The 15,000-nt window shown below is 37.6% G+C and overlaps 1 protein-coding gene and 2 long non-coding RNA genes across 3 annotated transcripts in view; 2 read left to right on the top strand and 1 right to left on the bottom strand.

Annotated features, from left to right (window-relative positions):
- The window catches only part of LOC135098681 (calcium-dependent secretion activator 1-like), a 17,700-nt gene extending 14,869 nt beyond the window's left edge, over positions 1–2,831 (top strand). Inside the window, exon 5 of the mRNA XM_064001078.1 lies at positions 1,626–2,831. Within this exon, the coding sequence (XP_063857148.1) occupies positions 1,626–1,720 (95 nt within the window). The 3' untranslated portion in view covers positions 1,721–2,831. The remainder of the gene's footprint in view (positions 1–1,625) is intronic.
- A 3,202-nt stretch (positions 2,832–6,033) lies between these two features.
- On the top strand, positions 6,034–13,454 carry LOC135098685 (uncharacterized). Its single transcript, XR_010267271.1, has 2 exons — positions 6,034–6,539; positions 12,359–13,454. It is a non-coding gene; the product is annotated as an uncharacterized LOC135098685 (long non-coding RNA).
- LOC135098683 (uncharacterized) lies at positions 8,157–9,409 on the bottom strand. Its single transcript, XR_010267270.1, has 2 exons — positions 8,638–9,409; positions 8,157–8,482 (listed from the first exon to the last, which is right to left on the bottom strand). It is a non-coding gene; the product is annotated as an uncharacterized LOC135098683 (long non-coding RNA).
- Positions 13,455–15,000: the final 1,546 nt, after the last annotated feature.

Consider the following 15,000-nt stretch of genomic DNA (forward strand, 5'->3'; position numbering starts at 1 on the left):
GTCCTATTGGCTAGAGCTCCTCATACTGAGTATTTTGAACCCATATATATTGTAGCAAATTAATAATAATGTTGTCAGCAATTTTTGAAAATCTATTGGCTTGCTTTTGGTTCTATTTCATATTTAGTTAAGTTAGACTTATTTTAGTTAGGGTTGGTTTAGTTAGATTAGGCTTAGTTGAGTTAGGTTAGGTTTTGTTAGATTAGGATGCTAGCAGCAAGAGCAAGATCAAGAACATGACGGCCATCACAATAGGTAAAATTTTCAGTGCAGTGTTGAATGAGAGACTGTGTAAATGGATTGAAAGAGCTGTAGTGCTGGGTGAAGAACAGAATGGATTTCATGTGGATAGGAGAGCTGAGGACAATATGTTTGTGGTGAATGAAATGATTGTGAAGAAAAAGAAGGATGGGGGTAAATTGTACCTAGGTTTTCTGGATATTGATAAAGCTTATGATAGAGTGAACAGAGAAATGCTAGGTAGAGTCTTAGAAAAGATTGGATTGAATGCAAAGATGGTTAACACAGTGCAAAGTATGTATGTGGACATAAGAGCTGGATAAAGACTAGGAGACATAGAAACAGACTGGATGAAGAGTGAGAGAGGAGTTAGGAAAGGCTGTATAATGTCACCAACCCTTTTTAGCCTGTATACAGAGGAGTTAGCAGCTAGAATGAGAACAATGAATGTAAGGGGTAAGTGTGGGGAATGATAAAATATGTGTGCTTCTTTATGCAGATGATGTAGTTGTTATGAGTGAATCGGCAGATGAGCTTCAAAGCTTGTTGGATGTTGTGGATGGGTATGGAAAAGTCTTTGGTGGAGTAAGGTTTAGCAGTGAGAAAAGCAAGGTAACGATTGTGATTAAGTCAGAGGATGAAAGTAATGTGGTATGGAGACTTGGAGAGAATGAGTTGAAACAGGTGCAAGAATACAAGTACTTAGGGATGTGGACGAGTCCTAGTGGGTGTAGAAAGGCAAAGAATGAAAAGATAAGTATGGTAAACCAGTGGGTAGGTCGACTGGGAAGCGTGGTAAGGATGAGAGCAAGTAAGTATGATGTGTTGAGAGAAGTGTGGAAGAATGTGGGTGTGCCAAATATAATGTATGGTATGAATGTGATTGCATAGAATGAAAGTTAAATTGATAAGTTAGAAGTGGGCCAGAATAGAGTAGTAAGGATGGCACTGAGTGCTGCAAGGTATACAGCAGTTGAAGGCTGAGAGGTGATATGGGATGGAGCACCTTTAAGGAAAGACTCACAAAAGCCACACCTAGGTACAAAATTAGGCTTGAGAGAATGGATGATGCAAGAATAGCAAGGAAAGTGTACCTGTGGAATGAAAGTAGAAGCAAGTGGAGGAACAGGAGCATGAAAATGACGGACAGGAGTGGATTACAAGTTGTGTGGGCGATAAGAATGGAGTTATGGCATGAAAGGAATGAAAGAGTGGAGAAGACAGGAAAGGAGTGGATGGTGTTGTTGCTGGGACTGTGTAGAGAGGTGAATGAAAGAATGATTGAGGCAGTGAAAGAGTTTCTAGAGAGAATATGGCATGCCAGATGTAGGAACAATTAGTGTAGAGGATGCTGTTCCTTTCTCTTTGTTTTTCCCCTTCTACAGGAGTTGCAGATCCAAAGGCCTGGCTTAGGAGTGATCCTGAGCCACATATACTAGCAAGATCAAGATCAAGATCACAAGAACAGCAGCAGCAATGAATGGAGGTTGCCTCAATGAATGGAGGAACCAGGATGAGGAAAAAGAAGAGAGAGTGGAGCAGAGCACCCAGACAGAAAACCTGATGAAAGAGGCAGAAGCACAGACGACGAAGACTGAAGAGAGAAAAGACCGGCAAGAAGTGGTGGAAGTGGCCAGAACAGACAGACGCCCAAGGAAGAAGAGAATGGTAATCAAGAAAGCCCCACTACGTGTCATTGGAGACAGCATGGTAAGGAAGACTCCCGACTTTGTGAGAAGGGAAATTGAGTGCACCAGCATGGGAGGTGCTAAGATCCAAGACGTCAAGAGGAAAGCCAAGGAAGAAGTGCAAGAAATGGAAGAGAGAAGCCTGCTAGTTGTCCAAGGAGGAGGCAACAACTTAGTAGAGGCAAGTGCTGAAGACACAGTAAAGGAAGTGATAGAAGCAGTGAGGGCAGCAGAAGAGAAGATGTGTGTGGCTGTGGTGGGGGTCCTGCAGCGCCCACGGGAAGGAGTGCAGCATGAGAGGGTCAGAAGAGAAACGAACCGCAAGATATGCATGGAACTCATGAAGGTCAAGATGGAATGGATGACAGAGAAGAAGGGCAACATGAGCTTCCTGGACATGGATGGGATCCTCGACCAGGACAAATTCTTCGGGAGAGACGGGGTCCACCTCAACCACAACGTGAATGAGAGGCTAGGACGTCGACTGGCCGAGTGGATGAGGGCGAGGCAGGTGTGTTGTGTGGACGACGCATGATGAGGAGGACCCACTGATGTCAGCAAACATGGAAGAAAAGAGCAAGTAAATGTGTGAAGATTGGCTGTATGAATGTGAGAGGATGGGGTGTGGGCAAGTTTGAGGATGTATGCAAGGAGCTCAGGGAGTGGAGGTTTGACTCAGTCGGGCTCACTGAGACTCACCTGAGAGATGATGTACGAATGGAGGGATGCGAGTACGTTATGATTGGAAAGGGGCGTAAGGCACAGGAAACACTGGGAGGAGGCGTAGCCCTACTCTACAAGAAAGAAAGAGGACTGAAAGTAGAGGAGATTGATGTGGGGGAGTGTACAAGTAGTGAGGATGTGCTTGCAGTCAGAGTGGAATGCATGGATGGTCATGGCAGACCAGAGAAAGTGGTACTGGTGGTAGCGTACATGACTGTCATGGGTGAAAGAGCAGAGAGGGAAAATAGGAGGAAGTATGACATACTTAAGAAAGTTGTGAGAGAGCATGGAGAGGAGAGTGCTAGTTATGGGTGACATGAATGCACATGTGGGAATACTGGGGGAACAGGTGAACAGGAATGGTGAAATGCTTGGAGAGTTTGTTGATGAACTGGAGCTGGAAAATCTGAATGTTACTTTGGCTGAGGGGCGTGTGACTTGGAGTGCAAGAGAACAGGAATCGGCAATTGACTACATGTTGGTGAATGGAAGAATGCGTGAAATTGTGTCGCACATGTGGATAGATGAGGATGGTTTGGTTGATATTGTGTCCGATCACAACATGCTAGTTGTGGAGTGCTTGATGCAGGGTGGGAATGAAGTGAAAGTGGCAAGTAAGAAAAAGAAGTGGAGACTGAGAGATGTAGGGTGGGAGAACTTTCAGGTTGATCTGAGTGAGAGAAGCTGGGACGACGAAAGTGTGCATGACGTGGAGCATCTGAATGAGAAACTGGTTGAGGACGTGAGGGGTGCTGCTGAGAACCAGATAGGGTTTGTGAGAGTAGATAGAAGAAAGAATGTATGTAAACCATGGTGGAATGATGAAATCAGAGCAGCTAGGAAGGAGCGAAAGAGAATGAGTAGACAGTGTAGATGGCTGAGGAAAAAGAGGCATGAAAGCGATGAGGCAGAAAATGAGTATCAGAATGCATGGGCAGCATATGTGAAGCAGCAGCGGTTGACAAGACGAATGATAATGAATGCTAAAGTGAAGAGTGAAAGGAGTGTGATTCAATCTTTAAGGGAGAAAGGTATGGAAGGTGGCCATGAATGGTACAAGTTCATGAGAGGTGAGAATATGTCAGGCAATGTTGTTGTGGAGAGTCTAAAAGTGGAGGGTGTAGTTATAACAGAGAAGGACAGAATCAGGGAGGCAATCAAAGGGTTCTGGGAAGAAGTAGGTGGGGTAGGTGAGATGTTTAGTGTGAGAGAAGAATGTGTAACACTGGAAAGGAAGAATGCAGATGAACTGGATGAAAGAATCAGTAGGGATGAAGTGGAGAGGTGTGTGAGAAGGCAGAAGAATGTCAAGGCAGCAGGTCCAGATGATATACCCTATGAGTTCTACAAGAATGGTGGGGAGGTAGTGATAGACAGAATGACTGAGTTATTCAACCGAGTGTGGGATGAAGAGAGAGTGCCAAGAAAGTGGAATGAGAGCCGAGTGTGTCTGTTGCATAAGGAGGGATTTAAGAGTAAGAATGAGCTGAAGAACTACAGGCCAATTGCATCAGTGAATACAATAGGTAAAGTTTTCAGTGCAGTGTTGAATGAGAGACTGTGTAAATGGATTGAGAGAGCTGGATTGCTGGGTGAAGAACAGAATGGTTTTCGTAGGGACAGGAGAGCTGAGGACAATAAGTTTGTGGTGAATGAAATGATTGAGAAGAAAAAGAAGGATGGGGGTAAATTGTACCTAGGTTTTTTGGATATAGAGAAAGCTTATGATAGAGTGAACAGAGAAATGTTAGGTAGAGTCTTAGAAAAGATTGGATTGAGTGCAAAGATAGTTAACATAGTGCAAAGTATGTATGTGGACACAAGAGCTAGATACAGGCTAGGAGACATAGAAACAGACTGGATGAAGAGTGAGAGAGGAGTTAGGCAGGGCTGTATATTGTCACCAACCCTTTTTAGCCTGTATACAGAGGAGCTAGCAGCCAGGATGAGAAGAATGAATGTAGGGGTAAGTGTGGGGAATGATAAAGTATGTGTGCTCCTTTATGCAGATGATGTAGTTGTTATGAGTGAATCAGCAGATGAGTTTGTTGGATGTAGTGGATGGCTATGGTAAAGACTTTGGAGTAAGGTTTAGCAGTGAGAAAAGCAAAGTAATGATTGTGAATAGGTCAGAGGATGAAAGTAATGTGGTATGGAGACTTGGAGAGAATGAGTTGAGACAGGTGCAAAAATACAAGTACTTAGGGATGTGGATGAGTCCTAGTGGGTGTGCAAAGGCAAAGAATGAAAAGATAAGTATGGTAAACCAGTGGGTAGGTCGATTGGGAAGCGCGGCAAGGATGAGAGCAAGTAAGTATGATGTATTGAGAGAAGTGTGGAAGAGTGTGGCTGTGCCAAGTATAATGTATGGTATGGATGTGATTGCATGGAATGAAAGTGAAATTGATAAGTTAGAATAGAGTAGCAAGGATGGCACTGAGTGCACCGAGGTGCACAGCAGTTGAAGCCTTGAGAGGTGACATGGGATGGAGCACCTTCAGAGAAAGACTGACAAAAGCCACACTTAGGTACAAGATTAGGCTTGAGAGAATGGATGATGCAAGAATAGCAAGGAAGGTGTACCTGTGGAATGAAAGTGGAAGCAAATGGAGGAAGAGATGCATGAGAATGACAGACAGGAATGGATTGCAAGTTGTGTGGGCGATAAGAATGGCTGGTAGGAATCAAAATGAGCGTGAATGGGTGGTAATAAGAGGAGGCAGAGTGGGAGCCGAATGGGATGTGAGAAAATGGAAGAATGAGATGGACAAAGAAGTGAAATGTGTGGGACTGAATGAATGGAAGAATGAAATGGAAAGAAAGAAGACCCTGGAATGGTACAAGGAGAAAGAGGCCCCGAGGTATGAAAGGTGGTATGATGGAAGCCTGGGCGGTGATCTTCTCTTCCAAGCGAGGGCACAGTGTATGGATGTGAATGCAAGGAGTTACAGGTTGTCTGAGTCCTGCAGCAGTGTGCCAGATGTGTGACATGGGAGAGGATGAGACGGTGGAACATGTGGTGCTGGAGTGTGTGAAGTATGCCAGAGGCAGGAATGAGATGATGCAAGTGATACTGACTGAGTTAGGGTATGATAGGAATGAAAGAGTGGAGAAGACAGGAAAGGAATGGATGGTGTTGCTGGGATTGTGTAGAGGTGAATGAAAGGATGATTGAGGCAGTGAAAGAGTTTCTGGAGAGAATGTTGCGTGCCAGGTGTATGAACAATTAGGATGTAGGATGCTGTTCGTTTCTCTTTTTTTTTCCCCCGTCTACAGGAGTTGCCAATCCAAAGACCTGGCTCAGGAGCTATCCTGTGCCACCCGTACCATCAAGATCGAGATTGAGTAGTACAACTCCCTATTTATTTTTGTTGGTAAAAGGCAGTATTTGATTCGATTTTAGCACTGTTTTAGCTCTAGACTCTATTTCAGCTGAAAGAAATAGGAAACAGGGCCACATGAAAAATTTACCCTCTGTTCTTAGAGTAGAAGGGGCAAAATGACAAGAGTGATTTGGTAGATTATTTAAAAATGCATAAAAAAAATATTAAAATAAAGTAGATTCATCCGCCATATGGAGTTTGTTGCTAAACTAGAAATTTACCAAAATTTCTTAAAAGAGAATGACCAAATTCAGGGAGAAGACCAGATCAACAGAAGAATGGCCACAATGAAAATCCATATTGATAATCAGATAAGGTTGTGGAGTGATAGATGGTAAGAAACTCAGTTAAAGATAGATTATTATTATTATTATTATTTTTTTTTTTATTTGAAGAACAGGAAATCAAAAACAATAGGAGGGACTCCATTAGGTCCACAATTCTTCTGAAGATCAAGTCTAGCAAGGACATGGAAAACACCATTAAGGAAGAATCCTAATAGAAGGTATGAAATAGTCAGAGGATGGAGGAAAGGAAAGAACAAGCCCTGAATAATATAGCATTGCATTTTCAGCAAAAACTTCAGTAGAGTTCTGCTTTAGAAACAGAGTAGTTGACAGTGGCATCATCAGGTTGAAATAGAGAAGGGGAAATGGAGATATTTTTGTTAAGTGCCTGAAGTCAGAGAGAAATTGCATCTGGAAAAATTTTTACATTTTCTATTGAAAAAAGAGTTTTTTGGGTTGTTCAAAAAAGGTTTTGGCATGATTCCAGGTAGAAACAAAGTACATGAGTCTCAGAAGATGGAAGGCTCAGATTGTGTTTGTGAGCCATCTCTCTGTCATCTTTATCATCAGACTGAGGTAAATAAAGGTTCAGGACAAGAGAAGACTTGTGGAATATATGTCTCCATGCCAGACACAACCACCTCTGTTCTATGCTTGGTACACAGACGAGGAAGCAGTGCAGTAGTCATACCATTAAAAAGTCACAATAATAATCCTCAGGTCCTCTCAATTAGCTGACAAAATGTCTATGCTATACATAGCTTAGCTCACTGTCAGTTACTTGCAATCATTTATGCAGTGACTTTCAGAGTGAGGATTCTCTTAAAGAACAAACTTGCTTTTGTGAACCATGAAAATTAGCAGTTTTTAGATAAGGGCTAACATTTAATTCTTGAAGAAACTCAAATAGAAGGGGATGCAGATTATTGAGGCTTTGCAGAGTGTTTATGACAATGATGTTCCAAAGAAAATAGCTGTCTACAAGTGGATTCAATAATTCCATGGAGGCAGGGAATATCTGGAAGATGATCCTTGGACTGGAGGACCAAAAACATTGAAAATTATAAAATGATTGATGCTGTTAAACTCTTATTGAAGAAGATAGAAGAATAACAGTTAACCAGATAGGTCTGACCCTGGAAATTTCATATGGCTCAATAAATTCAATTTTGCATGAAGATCTGGGACTCAGCAAACTTTCTGAGCAATGGATCCTAAAAGTGCTGCATTCAAACCAGCTGATTCTTTGAAATGATCTTTCATTGATAATTCTAAGCAAAACTGAGGTTGATGAAGAGTTGTTTATGAGGTGAATTATTATGGGCTTGGATCTACCAATATGATACTGAAACAAAACTGCAGTCCAAACAATGGCTTCCATGCAGATCACCTGGACCAATCAAGTTCAAATCTGAAGTCAGTTCAAACAGAGTTGGCCACCATGTTCTGCAATTCAGAATTGATAATTGTAGACTTTCTTGAAGGAAAAAGAATTGTTAGTGGACCTTACCATCCATGAGTTTTAAAGAAAAATGAGGTAAAAAAAATGATGAGGAAAGCTGCATGGTCAAATTTTGTTTCAGCATGACAGTGCACTAGCACATTCTGTAAGAGTTGCAAAGGATGTGATTCGAGAGTTCTGATGGGAAGTGCAACCTCACTTGCTTTATAGCCTAGATCTCATGCCATCAGACTTCTTCCTTTTTTTACAAAGCTCAGAGTCACTAAAAGGAGCCCACTTTGAAAACATAGATAAAGCTAAAAAATGCTATAAACATGTCGTTTCGAAAGAGAACTACTGAGTTATTCAGAGAAGGCTTAAATGAGTGGAAACATCATCTTGAGAAGTGTATTATGCAGGATGATAACTACAATGAAAAATAAGTGCTTTGTGTTTGCAACAAACAAGTAAAAAAAATCAATACTCATTACAGACAAAAGCAAGGAAACATATAAAAAAATTCCTTACCACATCTACCCCATCCACTGCACACAGTTTGAAAGACTGATTTTTGGCATCAAGAATAACATTGACCATGGCACACATTTCAGATGGGAGCACATAGTCTGTGGAGACAAAGCCGGTACCCTTTTTCAGCCACTGTTGGAAGGCTTGATCTGTCCTTGTGATACAGGACTCAATCATATCACATGCCATCAACTGTGGAAAGAATGGGAAAGTTACCAGCTAGAATGCATGGATCTTTCATCATATCAGACTAAAGCTGAGAGTTCAAAGATGAACAAAACAACATATCTTGGTAAAAAAAAATCACATTACAATATAGAGATAATAACACTAAGAGCATCTCATACCTTTAACCTTTGTTCAAGGTGTTTGGCAAAATCATGATCTGGCCAATGAAGGTCTCGAATGAAAGACTGTAAGGCATCTAACTTCCAGAATAGATCCTCGGAGGTTGCACACCCATTCCTGCCAGACAATACATATTTCAATTGCTCAGTAAAATTACTCATTCATGGTCACCACAGAGAGTTCAGACTTTTCCCGCCTTAATTTCTAAATTTCCATAGAAAATTCTAAAATTTGGTAAGATCTATGTAGTTGTAAAATATAATGCCACACCTTCATAGTATAATGGGAAACCAAACTTAACTTGCACATAGTGTAATACCATCTAGTGATTCTCTGTTTCAAGCACTCTCAGAGCAATTCCTTGGAAGTGGGCTAAACAATACCTTGGTTCCATGGGTCATGTGCAAACTAGGATCTCACTGTACTGCATGAAGTATGTTCAGCATAAATGTTTTGTGAGAGAGAATAAGACAAAATAAATGCATCTGGAGTGTTACTACCATGTGGACTGGGAGAGATAATGGCCACTTTCAGATCCAAATGTCTGTGACTTTATATATTAGTTTAATATAGTATAATATATAATTCGGATAAAATGTACACATATGTATTCATGATATTGTACTGCTTTTATGTTGCACTGAAATGAAATCTGAATAAATTATAGATGATGGCAGCATTCAAAGGCTGGAATGGAGTTCACTGGATTCTAGAATTATTTGTATAGAATTCTCAATTTCATATGTATTAACTCTCATTCAAAGGCTGAAACTGGAGTTCACTGGATTTTTATTTTTTTATATAGAATTATATAGAATTATATAGAATTTTATACGTATAAACTGTAAAGTATTTGATAGAATAGGAATGAGCACTGCAAGCAAAGAACAAAATCAAGAAAATCCCATTTGAAAAAAAATAAAATTGCATCATCTTACATTTAAAAAATATCTAAAAGAAGACAATGAAAGATGGTATCACTAAGCATGTAAGCTTTCATTACCCATTACCAGTACAACTTCAGTACTGCACTCAAATCTGCTTCTGCAAACAGAACTTAGATTTATTTCACAATTCCTTTGCCATTCTGGTATAAAGATATATTGAGCAATATGCTTCATCTAGCACATGCATACACACAAATACACTATAAATAGAGCCCTGCAAAAAATACTGAGCCCTTTCCACTGCAAGATGATGGAAAACATACTTAAAATTGTCCATCCTTCAGCCAAAGCTGAGGAAGGCAATTCATTCATCTTATTTTTAGCACTTGTGTATATTCTACCTAATGAAAGAAATTTCTTAAGTGCAATTAGTGTTATCTCTACTCACGTAGGTATATGATGTTTATGAATGTGTATGCACCCAATTTCTTATCTAAAATGGTATTGATATCCTGATAAAGGTTGGCAATGGCTCTAATTTTCATAAATTTCCATTAAAAACTGCTGAATAACAATGAAACTAAAAAGCAAATGTCTGTATTGCATTAATTTAGAAACTCAAATAAAAATACTTAAAAGCATGTGTAGCATGAAAAAATGTTGCTGTCATCATATCATGACACCTGTAAGTCACAAAGGCAAAATGACGATACAAATCAGTACTGAAAAATAAACATTAAATTTACCTCTTTTTAATGTTGACTTTTTACTAATTTCTTAAGCAAACTTGGCTTTCTGCTTGAAAAACTCAGTATTTTCTGCAGTGGGCTTATACTGCTATGTATATATGTATATGCACATTTACATGTATGTGTATACATGTATGTGTGTGTGTGTGTGTGTGTGTATATATATATATATATATATATATATATATATATATATATATATATATATATATATATATATATATATATATATATATATATATATATATATATATAAAATCACACATGCACACATGTACACATACAAACACATCCATACATACAATACATATCATGTGTATATAGGTTTCAACTGTATCTTTGAATGAAATAAATTTAAGTTTATTGAAGTTACGAAAGAATGACCTTATATTTTCACATAAACAAAAAAAAAAATCAAAGAATAAAAAAACAACAACTTTTGCTTAAAAATATGGTTTCATTACTTTCAACATTATATATTATATACCTTTGCATAATACCTCATCTTTTATTCTGCCAAGTATGGAGTAAATAGTCTGAACAGTCTATGATAAATGAATTTGAATATTCCAAGAAGACTAGCTTTAAAGTGTAAAATTTAATTCAATTAGTTAATTCTTTTCATTTAATTAGTTTGTTTGCACAAAAAAATTTAAAAGCATATTTAAAGGTTCATTACTATATATACAACACACACTAAGGCAAGATTGAAAATTCTAAACTCTAAATTCTAAATATTCTATACTTTTAGCTTAAGTTCTGTATCTTTGAAATAATATTTTATATCAAGTACATACTGGAGGCCGTTTTCCTATATGTTCTGAGTATGCAAGTCTATGGGAAATAAAAGACTAAATTTGGCAATCTATTGGGTTGCCCTTAAAAATGCACACATACACACCCACACACATCCAAACCTATACACACGCTCACACACATACACACCAACATTCTAAGTCTGTAGGTAGCAAGCAGATGTATGTTACTTGTTAATATCTAGAAAAAATGTACACTGGCAAGCACATGTTGGTACTGCAAGTTTTGATGTCTTGTGTTATCTGAATTGCCAAATAAATGAATATTAAGCATTTAATAAAGCTTGAGAAAACCATACATATTCAAAATAAAATTGAAAATAACAAAAAAGTCATATTAACATCACTCCAAACTCAAGCTGATCCTTGCTGCTCTAAAGTTGTATCTGTCTAGTGACAGCTACTGTACCTTCCTAGAAAACTCATTTGAATATCATTCCCATACCGTGCAACTAGAGAGGCCTGTCATTTAAAGAATTTTTAGCCATCAATTCAGAATGTCACCTCAATTTAATCTGTCCAAATTTCCAAAAGATATATCATCATGGAGGGCTCCTTGATATATATATATATATATATATATATATATATATATATATATATATATATATATATATATATATATATATATATATATATATATATATATATATATATATATATATTCAAGTGCTATAAAAAATGCAAAATTATACTGTATTCTTATTAGTACCCATCTATAATATATATATCATACTTCAAAACAAGAAGTAAAATGAAATTGAAAGATTCAGCTGAAGGAGCTTGAGGAAATGACAACACTTGAAGAGTCCTTCTGCAAGCTTGCATGTTTTTTTTGCTTCAACTTACAGATACTAATCCGTGCTCTACTTTTTTTTTTTATCTACTGATGGAAATCTGTTCTTTTTTAAATGAGGCAATACAGTTTTATTTCTGTGGCTTGATTTTTTTAAAAGATAAATTTACATATATTAGTTTTACTTATCTGAATCAAATAAAACTGAGCAAAAATATAAAATCTTGCTCAACAATTTTTGCAAATTTACTGCTTATGGTAATTCGTTAATTATAATTTTATTATACTCACAAAGCTGAATACTGTTGGATGATAAATTGCTTTAAGAAAGCTTTAATTTAGGCTAAAAAGTCATAGCAATGAAGCTTTGATCAAGCAACAGAAATAATAAGTCTAGTCAGAAATTGGTACGTAATTTTCTTCTATAGTAAAGGACTGCTATATACAACTTTAATAATTCCTTCTATTTTCAGGCCATTCCTTCTGACAGGCTTCTGGAGGCTACCTGGCGAGCACCACTGGATCCACTTTTTTGGGGGGTTCCAAGTCCGACGGAGATGAAGGTTTCCTTCAGGGAGATGGCAAAGAGATGCAGGCTTCATTTAAAAGGAAATACATGTACAGTTCTAAGAGGGAAGGTATTCTTTCAAGGAGTGAAAAAGTTTATTCTCTAAACTGAATAGTGCTGTCTAAGAGTTGGGGTGAAGAAACAGGTAGTTAGTGAGTATATATACACAAGACCACCAACACATTAAGACATGTGATAGATCCCATGAGTTATCTTTGCTACAAAACATCAAGGGAAATTAGAATAAGGAGAGAGAGAGAAAAAAAAAAAAACATGGAGTATTATAGAAATCCTTAAGAGTCAATCAACATTATTACAAAAATTAACAATGACTAGAATACAGTGCATGCATTGCAAATGACAATTGCATAAAAAATAAAATGAAGAGTGAAACAGAGAGAGAGAGAGAGAGAGAGAGAGAGAGAGAGAGAGAGAGAGAGAGATAAATTTTGTTTGTAATTAACATGAGGTTAACCAAGTTAATTTTATCCCTGAATACCAACAATTAGTGTTTGATGGACACTTGGTTCTCTGGTGCTTAGTAAAGTAACTTTAGCTATACAGCAGGACAAAGAATAATAGTTGACATTGATAATTCATTAATGAGGAACTGCCACAGAGTAATAGTAATGACATTGAGGAGTAGTGTTATATTATGCTACTTTCAGTTAGTATATAGATATATTATGGCTAGCATTGCAGAAAAAGCTATTTCCCCGCCTTTCTTTTCTTTCTGTTTCAAAGTTTATATTCACAACTAATTATTGATTCACAAAAAGTGCACTTTTTTGCTGATTTAAGCATGTTACATATTTCCACTGTATCATCTCATAAGGAAACCACTATGAAAACTAGCACTGAAGTGACCCTTCACATGAAATGATTAACTTGACCAAAGCATTAACAAGCTGATCACAAGGTTGTGCAATACAGTATTGAATATGCAAATTTTAATTTGCATTGCACCTGCTTAATGAACCACATAAAATTTAAATATATTGTATACAGTTTAATTCTTTTCCAAAAGTTTTCTGATTTTTTCTTTCTTTATTTTTTTTATTAAACAGTGAGAATGCTTCATTTGGCACTGGTGATGAACCTTCACCAGCATCTGAATGGGAGCCAAGAATGAGTGAATTCAGGGAACAGAGGTGCAGCAGATAAAAGGATTCTTCATGGCAATGTGATAGTGCTAGTTAGTAGTGTGACAATGTATCAAATTATGATTTTTGCTTCATATGTGATCCCATGTTAACTCTGCAGTTAACCTGTAACCAATCCCATATGATCACCCTTAGTAATAATACCACATTATCCTTGGATTGTCTATTCTATTATGTGGGCATGATATATTACAGTAATTGCTGGTAAGCACATGCAAGGCAGTAACTGTGCAGAACAAGATTAACTATAACAGGTGGCAGGCTGACAACATTATTCATTTCCCTAAATGTGTGGTAGGAAGCATGAAGCAAAGCTTATACATATATATTTTTTTTTCAAATAAATTTTTTTACATTTGCCAAATTTTGCAGTTTACAGTTTACATGGAACTAAACATATACTTGCAACTGCATATAGCAATTACTATTTAGTAATGAAATAAATATTCTACTTCAAGTAAACAAAACCTTATAGATAATTTAAAAGTAAAAAAAAATGTAGAGAAAAAGCTTTCCTTGAGCTTATATTTTATTACTTTGAATCCTGATTACAGTAAACACTTTTTAATCTCAACTAATTGTGGAGGTGAACATGGGTTGAGTTTGCATAAAGTCCAAATTATCCAACAGTTATCTCTAGCCATTTGTGTCCTGATGCCATCGGGGATGAGGGAAAGAGGGAGGTACATCAGGTGTACTATTGTGTCTCAGCAATCAAGATGCCAAACATTCATAGAAATTCTTATTTTTCTCTTTCATGTTGCTTTTAATATAGAATCTGATGGCATCATAGGGTCATGGCTTGGTAACAGGCGACAGAGAGTGGTAATAAACCGCTCGAAATCCGAGTGGGGTCAAGTAATTAGTGGGGTGCCACAGGGATCAGTATTAGGGCCATTGTTATTTCTAATGTATATCAATGACTTGGATAGTGGAATTAGTAGTGATGTTAGTAAATTTGCGGATGACACAAAGATAGGTAGATTAATTAGGTCAGAATCGGATGCCATCGCCTTGCAGGCAGACTTAGATAGAATGAATGAATGGACGGATAGATGGCAAATGCAATTTAATATCAATAAATGCAAAGTGCTTAGTGTAGGTAGAGGAAACCCACACAATAGGTACACATTAGACAACCAAACTCTGGTAGGTACAGGGTACGAGAAAGATTTAGGAGTTATAGTTAGCTCTGAACTCCGTCTAGGGAAACAATGCATAGAAGCCAGAAACAAGGCAAATAGAGTACTAGGATTCATTTTTAGGAGTGTTAAAAGTAGAAGGCCGGGAGTAATATTAAAGTTATACTTGGCGCTGGTCAGACCTCATCTAGACTACGCGGTGCAGTTCTGGTCCCCACATTACAGGAAAGATATAGGTCTAT

The sequence above is a fragment of the Scylla paramamosain genome, unplaced genomic scaffold, assembly GCF_035594125.1.
Source record: "Scylla paramamosain isolate STU-SP2022 unplaced genomic scaffold, ASM3559412v1 Contig73, whole genome shotgun sequence".
In the NCBI taxonomy this organism is placed as follows: domain Eukaryota; kingdom Metazoa; phylum Arthropoda; class Malacostraca; order Decapoda; family Portunidae; genus Scylla; species Scylla paramamosain.